The sequence below is a fragment of the Ammospiza caudacuta genome, chromosome 7, assembly GCF_027887145.1.
Source record: "Ammospiza caudacuta isolate bAmmCau1 chromosome 7, bAmmCau1.pri, whole genome shotgun sequence".
Classification (NCBI taxonomy): domain Eukaryota; kingdom Metazoa; phylum Chordata; class Aves; order Passeriformes; family Passerellidae; genus Ammospiza; species Ammospiza caudacuta.
The window spans coordinates 3664041-3682406 of record NC_080599.1 but is presented as its reverse complement, the minus strand read 5'-3'; the positions used below and the strand labels follow the sequence as shown (position 1 = coordinate 3682406).

The window sequence follows — 18366 nt, the reverse complement described above, 5'->3', positions numbered from 1 at the left end:
GAAATACGTTAATGATTTTGGGGAAATTATATTCATACGTGTGTTTAGTCCAGGACAATCAATGCATATGTGTGCAAAATACAGAAAATAAACAGAAACTTTCCTGTACTCAGCATGCACGGCTTTGGGAGGAGCTGTCCCCCGTGTATCTGGCTGAATAAAGAATGTTGCTTCTTAATGCTACATTGGTGTTAAGGAGTTTTCTATTTTAACAAATTTTGGGTAACACTCCCACCCAGAGAACTGGAGGTGCCAGTGTGACCCCATGTCATGGTTTGACCCGGAAACAGGATTTCTGGGATGCTGTGGATGGGGCCAATGAGTGCTCAGATTTGAATATTGCCATCTGGCCCAACCACTGGGCATTGGATCCACCTCTGAGAACACAGGGTAAAAGCAGGGCTCTCCCCCTGGCAGTTTCTCTTTGGGTTTCTGGCGGGAAGGAGTTGGGTCTCTCCCCCGGCCAGTTGCTGGCTGGGCGGGGGGGGGGAAAAGCCATGCGGCCCGGCCCGAGAGAGGTAGGCCTGGCCCTCCCCAAGGGTGGAAGGAAGAAGTAAAGAAATGCCGGGAAGCAATGGGCAGCCTGTTCCACCCCCCCCCCCTTGGAGACAGACAGAGAGAGAGTGCAGCCTGTGTTTGTGGCCGTTACCTTGAAATTCAGTAAACATGTGCTGGCAGCAGGCAGCCCAGCTGAGGAGATGGGGGGGGGGGGGGTGCAGCCAGGAGTCCAGCCGCTTGGAGGAGTTTTTACCCTTCTTGGACAATGAAAACTTCACAGAACATTAACCCTTCCTAGACGAGTGATGAAGGTCTGGACCAGAGAGAGAGAGAGTGAGGGATGTTGAAAGAATGGAGAAGAGGGAGTGGCATTTTATGCTGGACTCTTTTGTGTAGCCATGGACAGAGCCATGTTTCCGTGTGATACAGAGACTGAGCCCAGGGGGAGAAATGTCCCAGAGCCAAAGAAGATTCAGTGTGGGTATCCCTCGGCCCCAGGGGGTATATAAAATATGGGGGGGACAGATGTCCCAAAGGTGAGATACTGTGCTTTTCTGGAACTGGACAAAGCATCCTTAAAAAGACAACCCTGGAAGCAGCCCTGATTCTTGTTCGGTGGTGAGAGCACCGGAACAAGGACGGAAAAGGCCACCACGACACACGGAAGGACTCCCTCTCCTCTTGAGGAATTGAAAGTTGAGCATTCTAAAGGGTGGTGCTGGACCCAGAACTGGTGATTTTGGAAGATGTATTGTATTGGGAATTTAGGGGGAGAGGAGGAGGAGAGTGTTTTTGTGAGGTTTTCATTTTCCTTGTGTTTTCTTTTTTTCTTTTGTGTGTAGTTTAGTAATTGTTTGTGTAGTTTAGTTAATAAACTTTTCTTTATGTTTAAGCTGGAGCCTGCTTTGCTTATTCCTGGTCACATCTCACAGCAGACACCAGAGAAGGTGTATTTTCATGGGGGCATTTGGCCTTGTGCCAGTGTCAAACCTTGACACCCCACTCAAACAAGGGCTGGAAGGAGGATCTGGGGAACTCCAGGCCTGTCAGCCTGACCTGGGTGCCCGGCAAGGTTATGGAACAGATCACCTTGAGTGCCATCCCAGGACACCCACAGGATGGCCGATGGATCAGAGCCAGCCAGCGTGGATTTCAATGTCTGCACTGATGATCTGGATGGCGGGATTGAGTCAACCATTGGCAAATTTGCAGATGACACCAAGTTGTCTGGGAGTGCTGATCTGCTCGAGGGTAGGAGGGCTCTGCACAGGACTTGGACAGGCTGGATCCAGGGCCCAAATCCAACAAGGTAAGGTTTAATCAGTCCAAGTATTGGATCCTGCACTTTGGCCACAACAACCCCTGCAGCACTACAGGCTGGACACAGAGTGGCTGGACAGCGGCCAGGCAGAAAGGGACCTGGAGGCACTGCTGGACAGCAGGCTGGACATGAGCCAGCAGTGTGCCCAGGTGGCCAAGAAGGGCAATGGCTCCTGGCTGGATCAGGAATGGTGTAGCCAGTGCCAGCATTGCAGGCAATACAAATCTCTGCAATGGTGTACCAGGGCAGAGATGGGCTGTTTGCAGGGGAAGGAACAGGGGCAGGCAACAGGAAGAAATTTGTAGCAGAAAGAGTAAAGAAAGCAGAGGTGAAGCAAATGAAATGCTCAGGGCAGTTTGGGGGTGGCTGCCAGGCAGCCCTGGCTCTGAGCAACAGTATCTGCAGTGCTACAGAAAACTCCCAGTTGATGGGAACAAACTTTCTGGCTGACAGCAGAGGCCAGGACAAAGCTGAGTGGTTTCCCTGGTGTCCCCCAGCCCTTGCTGGCCCCAGGGGCTGATGGCATTTGTGCTCCCTCAGGTTCATGTCCCCACACCAACAGCATGGGGGTGCTAACCCTGCTCTGTGCAATGCAAACAGGGGCTGCTGAGCCATTGCTGCCGTGTCTGTGCCTGCAAGGATGGGGCACCTGTGTGAGCTGGAGGAGAAGCCAGGGCTGCAGAGGGGGGATGTTGTTGGAAGCTCCATGAGGACGCTCTGGGACGCTGCCCTGGGCTGTCCAGCGCACTGGGGATGGATCAGCCCTTGCTCTGCTGCTCCTTCCCATCTCCCCCAGGGCCCTTGCAGAGCCCCAGCCATGCTGTTTGCCCCCAGCCTGCCCACAGCCAGCATGGGGCTGCTCACGGGGCTTTTCTTTACTGAGCATTGGCCTGGGCATGTTCTTGAGAGAGCCTGGGCAAGGAGCCTGGAGCCCCCAGGCCCTGGCCTGAGGCGTCAGCTCTGGCCCAGCAGTGCCCATGGGCTGTCCCTGCTGCAGCCCCAGCACTGCCACCCCCAGGGCTGTGCCAACCCCGAGAGCACTCAGGCCCTGCAGCAACACCAGGGCCACCAGGGCAGCGGGGCAGGGCCACGGCAGCAGCACTGGCAACACCAAGTGCTGCTGCTGCTGGGCACAGCTGCTGGGCCAGCGCTGATCTGCCCCCAGCTCTGCACACAGACATTGCTGCTGCAGCTCCAGAGAAGAGAATAGAAGGGGCATCTCTGGTGAAAACAATGCTGGGAGATCATTTAGTTCCTTCAAAGGCACCAAGAGACCAGCTCCTCATTGACGCAGTCTGGGGCCACAGTTAAAGTGGAGGGAAACAAAAGGAGAAATGGCACAAGGAATGACAGTCCTTTGTGGACAATAGAAAAAAAAAAAAACAAAACAAAGATAAAAACACCCACAACCAAACCAACAACAAGTATCAAAGATGATTTTTATTATAAGTCTTTTATTTAAGAAATTGGAAATTGGCCAGCAGTTTAATGTTTCTGAAAAGCATCCAGTCATAAGTCTCCACACTGCAGCCTTGAGCTCCTGGTTCCTCAGGCTGTAGATGATGGGATTAAGGGCTGGAGACACCACCGAGTACATAACTGACACTGACAGATCCAGGGATGGGGAAGAGATGGAGGGGGGCTTCAGGTGGGCAAATGCTGCAGTGCTAAGAAACAGTGAGACCACGGCCAGGTGAGGGAGGCAGGTGGAAAAGGCTTTGTGCCGTCCCTGCTCAGAGGGGATCCTCAGCACAGCCCTGAAGATCTGCACATAGGAGAAAACAATGAACACAAAACAGCCAAATGCTAAACAGACACTGACAGCAAGAAGCCTAAATTCCCTGTGGCAGGATTTGGAGCAGGAGAGTTTGAGGATCTGGGGAACTTCACAGAAGAACTGGCCCAGGGCATTGCCATGGCACAGGGGCAATGAAAATGTATTGGCTGTGTGCACAAGAGCATTGAGAAAGGAACTGGCCCAGGCAGCTGCTGCCATGTGGGCACAAGCTCTGCTGCCCAGGAGGGTCCCGTAGTGCAGGGGTTTGCAGATGGACACGTAGCGGTCGTAGCACATGATGGTCAGGAGGGAAAGCTCTGCTGACATGAAAAAGGCAAATAAAAAGAGCTGAGCAGCACATCCTGTATAGGAGATGTCCCTGGTGTCCTAGAGGGAATTGTGCATGGCTTTGGGGACAGTGGTGCAGATGGAGCCCAGGTCAGTGAGGGCCAGGTTGAGCAGGAAGAAGAACATGGGCGTGTGCAGGTGGTGGCTGCAGGCTACGGCGCTGATGATGAGACCGTTGCCCAGGAGGGCAGCCAGGGAGATGCAGCTCCTCCTCATTGCCCAGAACAGGGAGCCCCAGAGGCAGACACAGCAGCCCAGATGTGCCCCCCTGGCCTGGAGTGCCTCTGGCAAGGGAGCAGCACCAGGCACTGCAGGAGCCTGCAGACAATTCCTGCAGCACTTGTAGGATGATCCTTCTCCCCAGTGGACATTCCCATGGTGCCAAGTCAGGAACTGCTATGGGGAGTAGGGCCAGAGAGGAAAGGGCAACCAGGGATGGCCTGTTTGCAGGGGAGGGAACAGGGGTGGGCAAGAGGAAGAAATTTGTATAAGGGAAGAGTAAAGAAAGCAAAGGGGAAGCATAGGAAATGCTCAGGGCACTTTGGGGGTGGCTGCTAGGCAGCCCTGGCTCTGAGCAACAGCGTCTGCAGTGGGACAGGAAACTCCCAGCTGATAGGAACAAACTTTCTGGCTGACTGCAGAGGCCAGGACAAAGCTGAGTGGTTTCCCTGGTGTCCCCCAGCCCTTGCTGGCCCCAGGGGCTGATGGCATTTGTGCTCCCTCAGGTTCATGTCCCCACACCAACAGCATGGGGGTGCTAACCCTGCTCTGTGCAATGCAAACAGGGGCTGCTGAGCCATTGCTGCCGTGTCTGTGCCTGCAAGGATGGGGCACCTGTGTGAGCTGGAGGAGAAGCCAGGGCTGCAGAGGGGGAATGTTGTTGGAAGCTCCATGAAGACGCTTTGGGACGCTGCCCTGGGCTGTCCAGAGCACTGGGGATGGATCAGCCCCTACTCTGCTACTCCTTCCCATCTGCCCCAGGGCCCTTGCAGAGCCCCAGCCATGCTGTTTGCCCCCAGCCTGCCCACAGCCAGCCTGGGGCTGCTCACAGCAGTTTTCTGTGCTGAGCATTGGCCTGGGCGTGTTCTTGAGAGAGCCTGGGCAAGGAGCCTGGAGCCCCCAGGGCCTGGGCTGAGGCGTCAGCGCTGCCCCAGCAGTGCCCATGCCCTGTCCCTGCTGCAGCCCCGGCACTGCCACCCCCAGGGCTGTGCCCGGCCCCGAGTGCACTCAGGCCCTGCAGCAACACCAGGGCCACCAGGGCAGTGGGGCAGGGCCATGGCAGCAGCACTGGCAACACCAAGTGCTGCTGCTGCTGGGCACAGCTGCTGGGCCAGCGCTGATCTGCCCCAGCTCTGCACACAGACATTGCTGCTGCAGATCCAGAGAAGGCAACAAAAGGGCATCTCTGCAGGAAACTCTGCTGGGAGATTATTTAGTTCCTTTAAACCAACCAAGAGCACAGCCCCTCATTGACACAGGCTGTTGCCACAAGGAAGGTGGAGAGAAACAAAATTAGAAATGGCACAAACAATCATATTTATTAGTGGACAAGGTGAAAAAAGTAAAATAAAAAGAGAAAGAACCTCCAAAATGAAACCAAGCAGAAGTATCAAAGATTACTTTTATTACAAGTGATTTGCAGCAATTGGCCAGGAGTTTAATGTTTCTGAAACCATCCAGTCATCATTGTCCACACTGCAGCCTTGAGCTCCTGGTTCCTCAGGCTGTAGATGAGGGGGTTCAGGGCTGGAGGTACCACTGAGTACAGAACTGACAGGGCCAGATCCAAGGATGGAGAGGACTTGGAGGGGGGCTTTAGGTAAGTAAAAAATGAGGTGCTGATGAATAGAGAGATCACGGCCAGGTGAGGGAGGCAGGTGGAAAAGGCTTTGTGCCGTTCCTGCTCCGAGAGAATCCTCTGCACGGCCCTGAAGATCTGCACATAGGAGAAAACAATGAACACAAAACAGCCAATTCCTAAAAAGGCACACACTGCAAGAAGCCCAAGTTCTCTGAGAAAGGTTTTAGCACAGGAGAGCTTGAGGATCTGTGGGATTTCACAGAAGAACTGGCCCAGGACATTGCCATGGCACAGGGGCAGGGAAAATGTATTGACTGTGTGCAGCAGTGAAAAGAGAAAACCACTGGCCCAGGCAGCTGCTGCCATGTGGGCACAAGCTCTGCTGCCCAGGAGGGTCCTATAGTGCAGGGGTTTGCAGATGGACACATAGCGGTCATAGCACATGATGGTCAGGAGGGAAAGCTCTGCTGACATGAAAAAGGCAAAAAAAAAGAGCTGAGCAGCACATCCTTCATAGGAGATGTCCCTGGTGTCCCAGAGGGAATTGTGCATGGCTTTGGGGACAGTGGTGCAGATGGAGCCCAGGTCGCTGAGGGCCAGGTTGAGCAGGAAGAAGAACATGGGCGTGTGCAGGTGGTGGCCGCAGGCTACAGCGCTGATGATGAGGCCGTTGCCCAGGAGGGCATCCAGGGAGATGCCCAGCAAGAGGCAGAAGTGCAGGAGCTGCAGCTGCCGCGTGTCTGCCAATGCCAGCAGGAGGAAGTGGCTGATGGAGCTGCTGTTGGACATTTGCTGGGGCTGGACATGGGGACCTGTTCATGGAGAAAAGGACAGTGAAGAGTTAGAAGAGATATCTGTAACCAAAATCAAATCTCCCATATACCCTCCCCTGAAATACACACAGAAACACTTCTGTATTTAGGAGTTCTGTGGTTTTCTTTTTGAGCTTCCCCCATGTTTCTCCTGGTATTCTTGGATATCAAACTCTCCGTATTTCTGCTGCCCTCTGGTAGAACAGAGTGAGTTCCCTGAGGCAAGATGATGAGTGGAGCGTGATGGGAGATGGTCTGTCATGTTATTCTCTTTGGAGTTTCTCTGGTCTTTAACCATCCTCAGGTGAAGGATAATAACTTTCTTATGCTGCCCATAAAATATCACCAGGTACTGCTGAGAGCAGATGGATCCATCACAGCCCAGCTTCATACTTATAGCCAAGGACTCATGTTGCTCATTTCACCAACCCAGCAGCATTTTCCATGTCACAACACCTCTGCCTTTCCCCATTAATCCTATAACTCAGAGATGCTCTCGGACAGGTTTGCATCTGGGATTGAAGCTCCCAGCTTGGACTGAAATCTCAGGGAGACTTCCAAGTGTCCTTATGATGGCATTGGATGAAGGGAGATGCAGCTCCTTCTCTGGCTGCACTGACAGCATCGCCCAGAGCCAGGCACTGGGGACAGCGTCACCCTGAGCCAGCTGTGCCCCCTCCAGAGCCCCCAGTGCCCGGCAGCAGCTCCCAGCCCTGTGCACTGCAGAGGGAACTGGGCCCGGGGCTGCAGAGCTGCCCCACGGCTCTGCTGCAGCTCTGCCTGCACAGGAGGGGCTGCACGCCTTGGAGCCCCGGCCCTGAGGGCAGAGGCTTGGCTGGGGCACAGGAGGGAGGGGGCTTGTTCAGAGAGAGGGGCTGCACTGCAGGGGCTCCTGTGGACATCTCCAAACTCTCCTTGCCACAGCATTGCTGGGTTTTGTTTTCTCTTATTGCCTGATCTTCTCTCTGCTTCCAGGAGATTTTCCTTCCTGCAGGTGTTTCCCTGTGCCTGATCTCTCCCTGCCAGCACTCACAGACCCCAAATCTCTGTGCACTCTCCTTGGACTGACAGAACCCTGCCTGTTTGCAGGGTGCTGGCTGGGGGCAGGTTCTGTTTGCAGCTTGGAGAAAGGACAGCTCAGACTGAGCCTGATGGTTAAGAGCAAAAGTGATGCTTCTGCTGTCCATGGGCAGAGTGGCTGCAAGCACATTAGGGATCTCCCGTGAACCTATTGATCACTAATAGGAACAGTTCAAATGTCTCAGACACTAGTCAAAATTCATAATCAGCCGTTAATATTTATACCCCCATCCCTGCCATCAACCAGTAATATGAAATGGAATACAAAATCTTTGGAAATTTCCACGTTCTTATCAAAATTCTTGTCTTGGAAATATTCCATGACTGATCTGAACCCCAAAGCATGTCAGAGCTTCATGAGAATTTCACCTCCCCTGCACCAGAAATACTCAAGAGTTGTACTCACAGAGTCTGTAGGCATTGGGATGTTCCAGCTGCAGGAGATGGCTCCAGGAGCTGCAGTTGCATTGTCCTGCAGCCAGAGGTTCCTGTGCCAAGGGTTGGCAGTGATTCTGCCCCAGGCACTTCTCAGCACCTTCCCAGCCCTGACTGATTGAAGCTCTCTGTGCCTCTGTGCTGTGCCCGGAGTGGCTGCAGGCAGTGCCCCAGCCCTGCTGGGCTGGCAGAAGAGCTGCTCATCAAGAGAAATGTGCTTTTGAAGCTCTGCTTGGTTGTGCAGCTCTACAGGAGCTGCCTCTCTGCCAGGAGCCTAGCCCAGCTCAGCAGCATAAACAGCACAAGGACTTTAATGAGCCTCTGGGGCTTTGTGCTCAGGCCCTGAATATCAGTCCCTGAGAGGGAGCAGAATAAACCTCTCCAGAACTCCAAGTCAGAATCCAACTCCAAAGTTTCTTGAAGTTTTAATGGGTCCTACTGAGTGAGAAGACAGAGAATGTGTCTCCAGGCCCCAGGCAGAGCAGAGAACTGGAAGCACTGATGACAGGTGGGGACAAAGAGAAGCCAAGTCTTGGTGCCCTGGGGCACAGCAGCAGGGTCTGTGCCACCAAGGGCTGGGAGGAGACACTTTGTCCTGAGGCTCTGGGGCCTCCTGGCACAGCCCCAGCCAGGCTGGGTACTGTCAGCCCCTTGTCCTGCCATCAGAATTCCCCTCAGCCCACATCCCAGTGGCCTCAAGGATCTGCTGGAAGGAGTCCCTGGGGAGTCTTGGTCAGAAATGGCCCTAGGGGCTCCTTAATGGTCACAGAGTGTTTCAAAGGACTTAAGGTTGGGCTTTTGCCTTGGAGTCTCTGAGAGGTTTATTGCAAACATGGCCTCCAATTATCTGCTTTAATGAGTCCCCTGAGAGCCTTTGTCAGTAACAACACTCAGTGGGCTCATTAATGCCTCAAGGTACTTCAAGTATTTTAAGGTACTTGGTGTTTCACTCTTAATACAAACTCAATGAGAAGTTTCTTCAATCATGGCCCCAGTTTTCTGCTTTAATGAGTCCCTTGAGAACTCTGTACTGACATTCAGTGGGCCTCATCAATGATTTGAAATACTCAAGGTTTTTAAGGTACTTTGGAATTTCCTTTCCACACTGAATCTCTGAGAGCATTTAGTGCCATCCTGGCCTCCAATTCACTCCTCCAAGGAGTCCAGGAGGAGCCTGCATTGGGGATGGACCTCAGTGGGACCCATTCATGCTTTGAGACACTTTGAGTGTTTCCTCTGACTTTGAGATCTGGAAAGGTTTGTGCAATCTCCTCTCATGCCCTGAGGTTCCAGGGCTCACCTCCAAATGCACCACAGGGCTCATTAGGATCAAACAAGTCCTGACAAACCATGGCTCTGCCTTGATTTCCCTCTGTTCTCATGCAGTTCATCAGGAAGTTCTCTGTAGTGGTTTTAGTTCACCAATATGAGATTTCTTAGCCAATGCATCAATTAGTGTGGTGGATTCAGTGTTGGCTAATTACCTGTGCACTCACTAGAATATTCTTACTGATTTTCTGCTGTGAGATCGAATTAGGAGAAAGGCAAAGTGGGCTCAAAACTTTAAAAGGGTATAAAGAAAAGATTATTAATAGTAACTCAAAGAAAGAGAAATAAGAATCAGAACAAAACTTTTAGAATACTTCTCCTCTCTCTAAAACCTTTTCTTTGTTACTGACAATGTAATGAGACAAAACCTAAAGGTTTCAGTCAGTTTACCACTTCTATAAGAGCCTTTCTTCAGTTCTCTTGGGGAGAGGAGTCTCTCTTTCCTTCTATGGAGACTTCTCCATAAGAAAATAGTTCTCTCATTGCTTTCAATTTCAGTGAATAGCAGCTGCCTGGCAAATCTGCAATTGTGAAGTCCCTCCTATTTTTTCCACAACTTTTCCCACAGCTGTGTTCATAGGCCATGTCTGCTTATGGGGTATTAGTTTAAAGATGAGCTGTTGAAGAGCAAAGGTCCTCTTCATGTATTTCTGAAATTATCTTCATCTCTGAATACAGAGATCTTCTTCTCTTCATGAGGACACAGGGTCTCAACAATCTTCTCTCTTTCTCTGTTCAGACTTCTCATGCGATCACAGCTACTTCAACATTTGCTTACTTTAGCATGGAGGCCTGTCATGTTAAAGGCTCCCAGCCAGGTAATAATAGACATTGACTCAATGATTCACAGAAGGCTGATCAATAATCTTTATTAAGAAACTCATACTTTTATACCCCAGTTTGATACATGTGGACTTAAATGGTCCTCCAATCCAAACATCATCACCATTGGCTAAATAAGAACCCACCCTTTGATAAACAAATCTCCATAACACATTCAACTTGATTAAAATACCAAGTGCAGCAAGTTAAGCTAAGAATTTTTACTTTTTTCTTATCTTCTCCAAAGGCTTTTCCAAAATAATGCTTGGAAAGTTGTGTTTCTCTCTGTGGCCAGAGAGCTGCTGCCATAGAAGGCTTTGGTGAACAAGAAATTTCCTCATACCTTTTAGTGCGTTATAGGGAAAAAGAGTCTGATGTATCAATTACATCCTTCTCCATAGCTTTACAAGAGGATTTCAGCCCCAAGATCAGGATATCTCCTCATCCCTCCCATCTGGGACTCAACTTCATCTTCAATGACCTTGGTGTCTTCATATTGCTCCTCTATGAGCCTGCACTTAGTCCTTTTCTCTCACTCGAGGGAGGATGGAAGCACTGAAAGAGTTCATATCTCACCCAGGGCCTGCAGATGGTTCTGTGACCCCGGCCAGGCTTGGTGCTTGGGCTGGAGCTGTTTTACAATGGAGGTTTCTGCAGCGGCTTCACTGGGGCTGTGTCAGGATGGGCCGTGCTGGGGCAGGGCCAGGATCTCAGCATCCAGGCCAGAGCACAGCAGCAGCACGGCCCAGGGCCGACGACTTCTCATCCCCCTGCCCAGGGCTTGCTGGTGAACCCCAACGGTGGCAGAATCTTGGCCAAGCCGGCCTGGCCCGGGGCTGCTCCTGGGGCCCAGCAGATCCTGGCTGGGGCCGGGCTGGCAGCAGGGCAGGGCTCAGCAGAGCCCAGATGTTGCCAACTGCAGCCATGGCCTGGCACGGCCTCGGCCCTGCAGCCTCCCCTGCCCAGCCCAGCAGCCGATGGGGCCTGGTGGGGTCCCTGGTGTGAGATGCAAAGCTGTGTTTCGTGTCAGGTACAAACAGGCGACGTGTGTATTTGTGAATGCGAAATTTGTGGACCCCGACAATGGGAGAGCTGTGAATTCTAATAATAACTGAGGAAAATAAAGCATGGAAAAAGGCCTTTGAACCTATCTTTTGTTTGCAATTAACCCTGGTTGATTTAGGAGCATTGGAATTAAGGTGTTAAAGATGTTGCTTTTTCCTTGCATTTAATCCATAAAAAGCTCTGCAATAATAACCTTTTGAAGTATAATTTTAGAATATTACTTGTATCCTTGAAACTATAGCTTTGGAATATATATAAAGGAAATATGCTTATCTCACACATTATTGAAGCAGAGAAAAACAGCTTGAGAAAGGAAGATGAACATCACCTCAAGGGTTTATGGTTTCGACCAAAGGGAAGCTGGATATCACTGTTATGAGATTTATAGTCTCTGCAATTAAAAGGTGGACACACATCTGGGGAGCTGGACCCCACCAGATGGGATTCGTCTTTCTTCTTTTGGAAACTGGACCATCACCATCTGGGGATACTCCTTTGAGATACATCCTGAGAAACTAAGATCACAATAGTGTATAGAATCATGATGTAATAATTTGGAATAAAAATTGCTGATGAGTAAAAAAATTGGAAATAGAAACTGCTGAAAAAGCTGATGAGTACCCCTATAAATACCTGTAACTCTCAATTATTGGTGTGCAGTTGGAGAGAAAACTTCCCCCACTGTACCCAGCGCTGCATTGCTCATACTTTACCATATTAAATAATAAATTGATTGCTGCTTGAACATTGGCCTAGTCAAGCTGTTATTCATAACAGAGCCATTTTCTGTCCTGACTGCAAACTCTTCTCCTTCAGTGCCACTGCCAGAGATCATCCCTCTGTCAGCTTGGCACTGTGCCTGCTACATCCTCGTCCCTATCCCTTGCATCAGCTCCTGCACATCATCAGCACTTGCTGCCCCACATCATGAACAGAGAGAGCTGTGTCAGGAGATCAAGGAGTGCATTTTCTTGGCCTTTTTAACAGACACAAGAAGCATGAGTCCAAATAACTTCGTTGTTTGTTCCTGCCCTCCTTTTAGATAACTCTTTTCTGCTTTAATGCAAAAGCCTCTTTTCCTACATGGGTGGAATAATCTGGAATTTTGGCAGTTGGTTCAGGCTGTCAGGTACTATGGGAGTTTTCTCTTGTCTCTGATGAGGATTTGGTGAATTTTCCACTGGTCACTTGGTGGTGTCACCATGGGCTGAGCTCAGCGGCCGACCCTGCTGTCCCCAGGGGATGCATTGGGATGCCAAGCCCCTCAGGGCTGGAATTCGGGGTTGGGCAGGCTCGGAGCGCCCGGAGCCTGGGCCCGTGAGGAGCTGCTGCTGGCCCTGGCTGTGCTCAGCCCGCTGTGCCGAGCAGCCGCGGCTGTGGAGACACAGGCGGGAGCTGTGGCCGAGGCCGGCAGGCGGCCCGGGCCGGCTCACAGCTGCGAGGATGCTGGCAGCCTGTGCACTGAGGCCGAGGCCATGGTGGGCACTTTGCGGGCAGGGCTTTTCTGAGCCGGCCGCAATGTGCTGCCTCCTGTGTGGGCCCGGCTGCGGCAGAGGCAGGCCGGCAGCGGCGGGCAGAGGCCGCAGAGAGCAGCAGCCCAGCCGGGCCCACTGTGGAGCAGCATGGAGCTGCCGGGCAGCCCTCCGCACAGGGCAGGAGCAGAGCCCAGAGCAGAGGCAGGAGCCGCAGCAGGAGCCGGCCATAGCGGGAGCTCGCCGTGCCCGGGGCCGCAGCCACAGCTCTCCCCTGCCGGCCACAGCAGCAGCCGCTCGCCTCCGAGGCTCCGGTGCTTCCCGAAGACGAGGGGCCCGGCCTCCAGCACGCCCTGGAGCCCCGCAGCGAGAGGAGCCGCCGGCGCCGCAAAGGGCAGCGCAGAGGGTGCAGGCTGAGGAGGAGGACATGAGGCTCGCTCTGGGCCACGCTGGAGCAGCTCTGCCCTGTCAGCCTTTGCCTTGAGCCCTTTGCTTCTTTTCCATGAGCCCTGATCGCTATCCTTGGCCAAGGGCCCCCGCAGCCCTTTCCAGGGCTGCAGGAAAAGCTGCCTCAGGCACAGAATCACAGAATCACTGGCATGGAAGACACTTTCAAGATGGTTGAGTCCAACCTATGGCCTAATACCTCAACTAAAGCACAGCACCGAGTACCACACCCAGTCGTGTTTTAAAGGCTTGCAGGGATGGTGAGTCCACCAGCTCCCTGGAGGGGTCTGTCCCAGGAAGAACCAAGATAACACTGGGGCCTTTTACCCCCTGGCGCTTGGAGCTCTGGAAGTTTGTCTTTCTGCTTAGGCAAAGGCCATGGAAAAGGACTGGGAAAAGTAGTCACAAATCGAGTAGCCTACAGAGCTCTAAATTGATGTGCAAGGAATACAGAAAAACTTAAAAAGAAAAAAAGGCAAAATCAAAATGACATCAGCAAAGTCTTGGGCATGAACACATAGCTGCAAAGGGTCTTCTCAGCCCTATTTCTTTGTATTTCTGGGAACCAGAGGAATTTTGCTTGAGCCTCTGGGGAGATGGGTTTGGGAGGTAAAAGTTCGTGTCTTTTTTTCTCCTTGGGTGTCGCCGTTACAGCGTGGCGACCTGGTTCGGAGTCCGGCACGGTGACCCAAAGGCCAGGGTCACTCGGTCTACATGCTACAGACACCAATGTGTGGACAGCAAATGGCGTTTATTGAGGAGTCTCAGGGGTTTTTATGGCTGGGCCTTGGGCAGTCAGTGTCATTTCCTTCTGCTCACGTCCAGCTGGGTGCGGCCAGGCACGGAGCAGAGGTCTGACTGCAGGGTGAGGGGGGCTTCCTATCTAACCGTACAGCCCGAGATCTTCCGCACACAGATCCCTGACTCTCCACATATTCCCCCCCCCCCCCCCCCCATGATTAGTAAAAATCTTACAAAGCTATAAAATGTAGAGGTTACAAAATTTCATGGGTTAGTAGGATTAGTGTAAAATTGCAAGTGTGTTAGTAACTGGCACGCCTTAAAGTAATTGTCGGCGCTCGAGAAACAATATGTTAGCCGTTTCTAAACGCCTTTTAATGAATAGCACCAGTTTGTTTAATATGCAACGCCCAAAGATTAGGGTTAGTAAGATTATAGTGAGTGGGCCTATTAGGGTAGAAATCAGGGTGGTGAGCCATAGGGACTGGTTGAACCACGACTCGAACCAGCCCTGTTGAGCTTCTCTATCCACTTTTCTTAGGTTTAGTCAATTTCTCAGTTCGGCCGTGGAGTCTCTCACGACTCCGGTGTGGTCTGCATAAAAGCAGCATTCCTCTTTCAAGGTGGCACACAGGCCCCCTTGCTGCATGTAGAAGAGGTCCAGTCCTCTCCTGTTTTGGAGGACAACCTCTGAGAGCGAGGAAAGGGATTTTTCTAGGGAAGAGATGGATTTCTCGATCCTTTGCAAGTCCTCGTCGACAGTCATCTGCAGTTGTGCCAGTCCCTGATGTTGTGTTGAAAGAGCCAAGATGCCTGTGGCAACGCCGGTAGCTCCTAAACCGAGGAGCATTGCGATGGTGACGCCTGTTATCACTTCTCATTTGTGGAGCCAGTCAGGTTCCTCAAACAAGCGGTACACCTCTTCTTCCTGGAGATACAGGACTCTGGGGACAATTAGAACTTGGACACAAAAGTCGGTAGAATGATCGAATTTGTCAAGGAGTACACATGGGCTTACCCCAGACCGTTGACAGACCCACATTCCCGATGCAGCTGGGATCACCCACTGGAACTTCCCTCCATTAAGTCTGACGAATTCCCGGCAGACATTGCCCATCTGCTTTACCAAGGTTGCATTTCCAAAGCATTTGCCTTGGCCCGTAACCTGACTTAGGGTAATGCCTCTCCGGGGGGTGTCCCATCTGCATTGACATGGATTGTCTGACTTTGAGAAGATGGATGGGAGATTGAAGGCAACACCTTCATAAAAAGGGGGTTGTGCATCATAGCATAACCAGCATGATTCTGTGAAGTTTGGTTGGATTGGTTTAACGATAAGAAGGTCGCATTTAACATGCTTAAGAATGGATTGGAGAGGGTCGGTTTGGCTAAGAGATTGGATGGGGAGGCTAGTTTCGACATCTGTGTTTTGTGGCTAGAACTGCCCTTAGCTGCAATCCCCTTTCTGGGTCTACTCATTGCTAGAACTGGATTGGGTCCGACTGATTGGGATATTGGAGCTGAGAGTCTTATAATTTGTATGTTCACCCAGATGTAGCAACGAGTGAGATGAACATACGCTGTCCACACTTTGCCCGTGGCCCAGCCATCATGGGTCGGCTGCAAGATTGTCATTATATAGCCTGTGCAGGTGTGCTGTTTCAAGCCTTCGGGCGCAAGCGCATACCTCTCCCTATCATATTTTGGTTCGATACAGCCATGCGGAGTATACTTAATTTGCAGGAACTTATCAGGCTGTTGTGGTGTCCATCTATTGCTCACCACAATAGTTTCACACCCCCAATATCCACAATATCCATACCCTGGATAATTACAATCACTTTTCCCTGGGTTGGAAGCAGGGCACCAGTAGATCCCAAATACTGTTGTCTCCTGAAATCCCTTGGGGTTCCCTGTATGCATGGGAAAAATGTCTTTCAACCTGAACTCGAAAGATGGGGTGTCAGCTGTAACCATTTCTTTGATGGCCCCCTCACCTGAGAGATGGCTTAGAACCCACCTGAATGGCTGGTGAGGGTAATATTTTGTGTCTGCCTGTCCTCCGCCTACTAACCCTAGAAACAAGATCACACAGAGATACCGTTGCTGCTTTGATTTTGATGGTGCGAGCTTCTCAGGTGATGTCTGGTTGCTCGGTGGTCTCTCTCTCTTTCCCAATAGTGGGGCATATGGGTTGCGGGGGCATCCAAAGATCCAGTCCTGCAAACAGAGTCTCACAATTCTCATGAGTTTCTCTTTGAAGGTCTGGTTTAATAGATTTGAGTGGACACCATTTAATGTCCTCGTCTTTTTTAACGGCCACATATCCCCGCCCCATGAGCACTAGTCTCCAACCTTGTTCCCACTCCCCTAGTTCATTTTTGATCACCACCCGTGGGCCTTTCTCTAGTGCTCAAGTGGCCCAGTGTCTCTGGGCTGGACTGTTTGTTTCATCCCCCCTAGGGAATTGATTTAATGCTACCAGCGCAGTTGCCAGTATGCGCATCTGGTCACCCGGGGGAATGGCATTGGTGAAGCCTTCTGCCTTTGCTAATACTTCCAGTTTAGTTTTCAGAGTCTGGTTTGTTCTTTCGACAATAGCTTGTCTGGTGCTGTTGTATGGGATGCCATGCACCAAGGCGATGTTCCATCTTGAGACGAATGCTTGTACCACCTTTGAAATGAAGTTTGAGCTGTTGTCTGTTTTGATTTGTTTTGGCACTCCAAGCCATGCCATGGCTGTCAGCCAATGTTGGATGGTCGCTTTGGAATTGGTCTTGAGATGCTGTGTGGCCACAGTCATGCCGCTGTACGTATCTACGGTAACTGCAAGCTACGTTCGGGGTCTCAACAGCTGGCATTGTGTAAAGTCTGTCTGCCATATTTCTGAGGCTTTGAGGCCTCTGAGGTTCACGCCACTCGACCACAGTGGTGACTTCTGGCAGTGGGGGCACGTGGCGACGACGTGCTTTGCATCTGCGGTAGAAATCCTGCACCTTTTCGCAAGCGCTTTAGCTCCAATGTGAAGGGATTAGTGCAACTGACGAGCTTCTTTCAGTGTCCATACACCTTTTGCGGCGGCGTCAGCCTTGTCGTTGCCTATTTGGTAGAATCCTTTGATCGGGTCATGGCTGTTGATGCGGATGACTGATATGGTGCCTTTCCGTGAACAGAGTGCTTCCTCCAGCATCGTTGCCACTGTGGACACTGACACACCTGGTCCGGACATGGCTAGGCAGAGCTTGACCACAAATATGGAGTCAGTCACAATGTTAAGGTGTTCTTCTGGGAACAGTCTGCATGCTAGCACTACGGCTGCTGCTTCAAGCTGTTGGACTGAAAGCGTGGGGTCGGTTGCCTTGACACGTTGCCACTCCTCTCCTGACTGCCATAATGCCACCGCGGTGGAGGTCAGCGATGATGCGTCTGTGAAGATGGCTGGTCCTGCTTGCGGTCGGTCGATTACTTTTGGTGGGAGGTTGATATTGATGACCGTGAGCAGCCAAGTCCAAGGGGGTTTTTCTGCATAGCGAATCTCTCCTCCAAAGCCTGCAAGGGCCATGGCTAGATATTCAGATGTGGTTGTTGTTGACTGCGCAGAGAGCTGTTTGCGGAAGGGCAAGTATATGTTGGAAGGCTCGATGCCTAGATGTCTTAAGGCGAGTTTCCTGCCTTTCATGATGAGGCTGCTGAGGCACTCGACTCTCGGAGAAAAGGCATGTGACGGTTTCCCCAAGACAACCCATAGTATCGGTTGGGCTTTGTCAGGGGGTCCTTGGGCTAAGGCTCCCACTCCCCCCTTTTGTGTAAAGTGGACATACAGATCGACTGGAGCACTTGAATCCCATCTGGTGAGCACGCTCTCTGACACCTGACCGTCGATGAAGTTGAGTGAGCTTATCGTTTCCAGTGTCAGGGTTTTCTGTTCCCATGGGTTCTTCCCTTTCAAGAGGTCATTTAGAGGGTCCATGACCTTGGGAGGAATCAGGACGATGTTGCGGAGCCACTGTAAGGACCCTACCAGCTGTTGCACATCGTGGAGCGTCTTGATGTCCTGGCGGATTTTCATTCGGGGAGGAGTTATGTAGGACCTTGTGATTCCCACTCCTAGGAAGGTCACGCATGGTCCCTTTTTATTTTCGCACTCGCTACCTCGAAGCCATTTGTCTTTATGGTCTCGGAGATGGTTGATATCAGCTGGTCTACTTGTCTTGTTGATGGCGCGGCGATCAGGATGTCGTCCATGTACTGCATGATGGTCACAGTCGGATTGTTCTGCCAGACTGGTGCTAGCGCTCGGTCCACTGTGATCTGGCAGATGGTGGGAGAGTTGACCATCCCTTGTGGAAGCATCCTCCATTGGAAACGTAGGTTGGGCAACTGGCTATTTGGGAAGACGATGGAGAAAGTGAAACGCT

The 18366-nt window shown here is 51.6% G+C and overlaps 2 protein-coding genes across 2 annotated transcripts; both read right to left on the bottom strand.

Annotated features, from left to right (window-relative positions):
* Positions 1-1628: 1628 nt before the first annotated feature.
* Positions 1629-3857, bottom strand: LOC131560191 (olfactory receptor 14J1-like; the record flags this gene model as incomplete). Its single annotated transcript, XM_058808859.1, has 2 exons — positions 1629-1670; positions 3345-3857. Coding segments are annotated over 2 exons (555 nt in total), but the record flags the coding sequence as incomplete, so codon positions are not given.
* A 1045-nt stretch (positions 3858-4902) lies between these two features.
* Positions 4903-6372, bottom strand: LOC131560190 (olfactory receptor 14J1-like; the record flags this gene model as incomplete). The annotated part of the gene is made up of 3 exons (XM_058808858.1): positions 4903-4929; positions 5647-6177; positions 6307-6372. Coding segments are annotated over 3 exons (624 nt in total), but the record flags the coding sequence as incomplete, so codon positions are not given.
* Positions 6373-18366: the final 11994 nt, after the last annotated feature.